General features: G+C 49.7%; 1 protein-coding gene across 2 annotated transcripts in view; it reads left to right on the top strand.

Moving 5' to 3' along the window:
• Positions 1–6,000, top strand: part of INTS3 (integrator complex subunit 3) — a 46,760-nt gene continuing 40,760 nt past the window's right edge. The window contains exon 1 of one of the 2 annotated variants that reach the window (XM_054441888.2): positions 1–980. In XM_054441888.2, coding sequence (XP_054297863.1) covers positions 828–980 — 153 coding nt within the window. In that variant the 5' untranslated portion in view covers positions 1–827. The remainder of the gene's footprint in view (positions 981–6,000) is intronic. The other variant, XM_054441981.2, reaches the window with a different exon arrangement.

The following is a 6,000-nucleotide window of genomic DNA, read 5'->3' as shown; positions in this document are numbered from 1 at the left end:
TCGCGCTCCCACCCCACCCGAGAGCAAAGGAGGGAAGCGATTGGGCACGCTAGTTGCCCATCAGACCAGGCTCTCTTCTCCCTCAACACAATTGGCAGACGGAGAAAAGGCCAGTCCGCCGAGGTCTTCCTACCCCTTGGAGACTCAGCGCCACCGCGGAAACAGCTATCGACGGAGGCCAGGGGCCGTGACTGCTCACTTCCGGCGCGGGCCTAGACGATTTCTCCCCTTCCCCCGCCCTTCGCCTTCCCACCCCCCGCCCTTCCACTATGGCCGCCTCTGTGTGGTGTAGGGAGACGCTGGTCTTCCCTGTCCTCCCATAGCGCTTATTGCCTCACCCTCACCCCCTAGGGGCCGGATCCAAAGGCGCTTCACTCCCCAAGCCTTGGGGCATCAGCCAGGAAGGTTTCCTACCTCCTACTTCAGGGGCAGGACTCCTCTTTCCCCCCCACGGGGAAAAGAGGCAGAAACTTAGGGGTTTCCCTCCTTTTCTTAGGGTCAGACGCTCTTAGGGTCCACTTCTTCAGGGGCGGAAGCCTCTCCTACCCTTCCCATAGAGGCACAGGCCTTTACCCCACTGTACTTCGGAGCCAACGGCTTTCCCTCAGCACTGCCACCCCAGAGTCAGGACCCAGAGGACTGTGCCTTCGCCCCCAACGCAGGCGCGGCCTTTTGGAGAGGAGGGAGGAGTGGAGAGGACAGGGGCCTTGCTCTCCCCTCCCCAACTTGTTCCTCTTGCCCCCAGTCCCTGGCAATCCAGAGTTCCCGATATCTAGGACTGTCCATCCATCCACTCCCTGACCTTTTCCCGTCTCCTGGCTGCAGCCATGGAGTTGCAGAAGGGAAAAGGGGCAGCAGCAGCAGCAGCAGCTGCTTCGGGAGCAGCGGGAGGTGGAGGAGGAGGAGCGGGAGCAGGAGCCCCAGGAGGGGGGAGGCTGCTACTTTCAACCAGTTTGGATGCCAAGGATGAGTTAGAGGAGGTAGGTGTGGGGGGAGGGAAGGGAGTTAAGAAATTGGGTTTTGGAGGGATACTGGAGCGGATACCGGGTGGGAGGATGGGGTGGGGGGCGGGGGAGGAGGCTTTCAAGTTTTTTCTGAAGTAACACAAACACTGCTCCAGCTTCCTGCTCCTGAGGGAAGAAGTGTGGGCCAACTTCCTGGACAGGTTGTCATAGTAACAGCAGCCACTAGTATGAAAATGGGTCGGGGGTGTTGGTGAAGGAAGGGATACAGCATCCAGGTTTACCGAATTTATTTTTGACATTCCTTTCCACATACACACCACAGCTATTTTTACTATCAACCCTGTTTCAGACTTAGGTCAATATATTGAGTTGAGATGTAATGTATGTGTGTGTAGATGTTTGGGGGCTGGTAAGAGCTGGCAGTAGACCTTGGACCCTCCTGTTAGATGCTATCATTGACTTCGTGTAGACACAACCAATTGTCAGTGATGTTAACTGGGCATCTAGAATGAGTGAAGACTTAATAAAAGTGAGTAGTGTTTAGTTTGGTGGCATCAGCCACAGTAGTGGGGTGAATGGTACTAGGGATTCTCCTTCAGAACCAGATAGCACACACAGAGGAGAGAACACATCGCTTCTGAAAAAGAAGGTGGAGCGAAGAAATGGAATGGACCTGAATGAGGACTTCAGGGGACCTGATAGTTGCCCCTCGTGTCCTTTTACCCAGCTTCTTCATTCTGCCATCCCAGAGTTGATCACGTATACCTTTCCACTGCTACAAACGAGAATACGTACTTAACAATATGAGATCTAGGCCGGGCGCGGTGGCTCACGCCTGTAATCCCAGCACTTTGAGAGACCGAGGCGGGCGGATCACAAGGTCAAGAGATCGAGACCATCCTGGCCAACATGGTGAAACCCCGTCTCTACTAAAAATACAAAAATTAGCCGGGCATGGTGGCTTGTGCCTGTAATCCCAGCTACTTGGGAGGCTGAGGCAGGAGAATTTCTTGAACCCGTGGGCAGAAGTTGCAGTGAGCCAAGATTGCGGCACTGCACTCCAGCCTGACGACAGAGCGAGAGACCCCGTCTCAAAAAAAAAAGAATATGAGATCCAGAACTGAGACGTGATTGCTTAACTGTTTGTAAGGCCTAATATTCAACTCGGTGGTTATCCAGGGACAGGATGAGTACATTAACAGGCCTTGGCTCTTCACTGGCTGTTTCCCTGCTTTTAACTTTATCAGCTATTAAAGGGTGGGCAGGCAGACAGGTGAAATTCAGAATTTAGATTTGAAAAAATGAGTCAGATACAAGATGGTAGAACATACATGCAAAAATGAACTTTGTCAATCAAGAAGTGGCTGGATAGTAACTTTGTGGATTATCCACCGGCAAATGTCTACTTGTAGTCTGCCTTCCCATCATGCTTTTCCCTCATAATTCTGTGGGCATTCAGGTAAATCACAGTTTGTTTTCTGCTGTCTGTAGTTATCAGCTAAGGTAGATATAATTATGAATGTAAACACTGTATTCCCAAAACAGGTGAGAATGACTTTAAGACTGCCTGGCAATTGGAATTATCTACTTTTTAAGAAATGGCCACTGTCATTGTCAAAACATTTCTTGATCCCTGTGTACTAACAGTGGAGCTCTAGAAGTATAGAAAGTCAATAATGGACTGCCTTTGATCCGATCCCTCCATCAGTTTGAGTGGAGGGCAAAAGACCCAGGGGTTGGAATCCCCACCCTGATTCTTAGAGGCGTCATTGTGGCTCTGCTCTAATTCAATTCACTGAATAGTACAGCATCCTGTTCTTCTGAGCAGTAACGTGTTTTCTACTAAATGAAATGATGTGGCAGGAGGGGACCATCGAAGAGGGGAAGCGTGCATTTTCTGGCTTTTTTTTTATACTGAGAGTGAACTTCCAACTGTTTCCAGGGAAAAGGGGGAGAGAGGGTCTTTCTTTTTTTCTGATCTCCATAATGTGGATGTTTCCCAGTATGTCTCAAGCTCCCTCTTCTTTGCCCTTTGTCCTTTGCATTTGAATTTTCTAGCAAGACTTGCCACACTATTTTTTTTCCCAATGTGTATGGTGTGGTTATCCCCACTAGACCAGAGGGTCTCTAAGGGTGAGACTTACTGGCTTCTTCCTCTGGGTCTCCCCACAGATCTCTGCACACAGAAGTTATGAAAACTTGGTATTGATCGACTGACCTCTGCTTGTTCTGGCTTGGTTATTTTCCTATCACAGACCTACCTATTGCCCAGGAACACAGAGGTAGTTTCCTGACCATATATGCTTACTGTGTGCTGGGTCTGATAGGAAAACAGGATGGAGGACATCCAGGGTTTGCCTTTCAAAGCTTATCATCTAATGGCTTGAGTTAACACACCCACAAGAAGGTAAAAAAAACAAAAACAATAAACAAAACTGGTTAGAGTAGTGAAGAGATGGGTCATTATAATTGGGTGTGATTAGGAAAGACCTTCAGAAATTTGGAGTAGGAAGCACTGGTCAAGAGCATCCCAGGCAGGAACTCTTAACTCTTCTACCCTAGGGAACATTTGGTGTATCCTTTCTTCTCTTTGGCCCTGTTTTTCCCTTTGAAGGCGGAAGTCTTCTTGCCCATTCCCATCCCAATTTGGGGAGGGAATAGATAAAAATAGTGCCAGAGATTGAAGGAGTTTAGAACATGTAGTTCCTAATCTCATGAGCCTTGGTAGCTCCTGGTTTTTCTTCTGCCAAAGAGGAACCAATCACTTTTAAATCAGGCTGAAAGCGGGAGGCCCAAGAGCGTCCTTTTTTTTTTTTTTTTTTTGAGACAGAGTCTCTGTCACCCAGGCTGGAGTACAGTGGCGCGATCTCAGCTCACTGCAAGCTCTGCCTCCTGGGTTCATGCCATTCTCCTGCCTCAGCCTCCCGAGTAGCTGGGACTACAGGCGCCCACCACCATGCTCGGCTAATTTTTTGCATTTTTAGTAGAGACGGGGTTTCACCATGTTAGCCAGGATGGTCTCGATCTCCTGACCTCATGATCCGCCCACCTCGGCCTCCCAAAGTGCTGGGATTACAGACGAGCCACCGCGCCTGGCCCCGCGTCCTCTTTTTTTTAACTTTTTTTTTTTTTTTTTGAGGCAGAGTCTCCCTCTGTCGCCCAGGCTGGAGTGCAGTGGCGCAATCTTGGCTCACTGCAACCTCTGCCTCCCGGGTTCAAGCGATTCTCCTGCCTCAGCCTTCAGAGTAGCTGGGATTACAGGCACTACCACTCCTGGCTAATTTTTGTATTTTTGATAGAGATGGGGTTTCACCATGTTGGCCAGGCTGGTCTCAAACTCCTGACCTCAGGTGACCCACCTGCCTCGGCCTTCCAAATTGCTGGGATTACAGGCATGAGCCACCGCGCCTGGCCAGAGCTTCCTCTTAAGCCCTGGTTAGGTCTCAGGGTTGCATTTGGTTAGAGGTATGTCCCTACCTGGTTTTCCCCAAGGAATAATTCATATACATATGTGAGGAATCTCCAGGGAATGAGCATTGAGTCACTTCTAGTTTTTGTCCCCTTAAATCATAATTTCATATACAAGTGACTCATGGTTGTGGAATACTTTGAACCCAGCTTGTTCAGTAACTCTTCACCTAAGTGAGTCCTTGGGGATTTTTTTTTTATTTTTATTTTTTAAAAAGACGGAGTTTCCCTCTTGTTGCCCAGGCTGGAGTGCAATGGCGCGATCTCAGCTAACTGAAACCTCCGCCTCCTGTGTTCAAGCGATTCTCCTGCGTCAGCCTCCCAAGTAGCTGGGAGTATGGATGCTCACCACCACACCCAGCTAATTTTTTTGTATTTTTAGTAGAGACGGGGTTTCACCACGTTGGCTAGGCTGGTCTCAAACTCCTGACCTCAGGTGATCCGCCTGCCTCGGCCTCCCAAAGTGCTGGGATTACAGGTGTGAGTCACTGTGCCCGGCCATCCTTGGGGATTTTATGAGTTAGATTGTATATTCCTTTTCTGAAAATGAGGAATTCAGTCTTTTTTTTTTTTTTTTTGAGATGGAGTCTCACTCTGTTGCCCGGACTGGAGTGCAGTGGCATGATCTCGGCTCACTGCAACCTGCACTTCCCAGATTCAAGCGATTTTCCTGCCTCAGCCTCCTGAGTAGCTGGGAGTACAGGCACGCACCACCATGCCCGGCTAATTTTTTTGTATTTTTAGTAGAGACGGGGTTTCACCATGTTGGTCAGGCTGGTCTTGAACTCCTGACCTTGTACACCATGTTGGTCAGGCTGGTCTCGAACTCCTGACCTCGTGATCCGCCCACCTCAGCCTCCTAAAGTGCTGGGATTACAGGAATGAGCCACCGCGCCGGGCCAGAATTTAGTCTTTTAAGGCCACTGACTTCCCATAGGGAGCAGTATTTACCGAATGCTTTTTCTTTTTTTTTTTGCAGACGGAGTCTCGCTCTGTCTGCCAGGCTGGAGTGTAGTGGTGCGATCTCGGCTCACTGCAACCTCTGCCTCCTGGGTTCAAGCGATTCTCCTGCCTCAGCCTCCCAAGTAGCTAGGACTGGAGGCGTGCACCACCACGCCCAGCTAATTTTTGTATTTTTAGTAGAGATGGGGTTTCACCATATTGTCCAGGCTGCTCCCGAAGTCCTGACCTCGTGATCTTCCCGCCTTGGATTCCCAAAGTGCTGGGATTACAGGCATGAGCCACTGCACCCAGTTGTCCTTGGGGATTTTATGAGTTAGATTGTATCTTCCTTTTCTGAAGATGGGGAATTTGGTGTTTAAGGCCACTTCCCATAGGGAGCAGTATTACTGTATGCTTTTTTTTTTTTTGGGAGATGGAATCTCGCTCCATCACCCAGGCTGGAGTGCAGTGGCGCGACAGCTCCCTGCAATCTTCGCCTCCCGGGTTCAAGCGATTCTCCTGCCTCAGCCTCCCGAGTAGCTGGGAGTACAGGTGTGTGCCACCACACCCGGCTGATTCTTGTATTTTTAGTAGAGATGGGGTTTCACCATGTTGGCCAGGCTGC

Source organism: Pongo pygmaeus, chromosome 1, assembly GCF_028885625.2.
Source record: "Pongo pygmaeus isolate AG05252 chromosome 1, NHGRI_mPonPyg2-v2.0_pri, whole genome shotgun sequence".
Lineage (NCBI taxonomy): Eukaryota > Metazoa > Chordata > Mammalia > Primates > Hominidae > Pongo > Pongo pygmaeus.
This window is presented reverse-complemented; position numbering and strand designations above follow the sequence as displayed.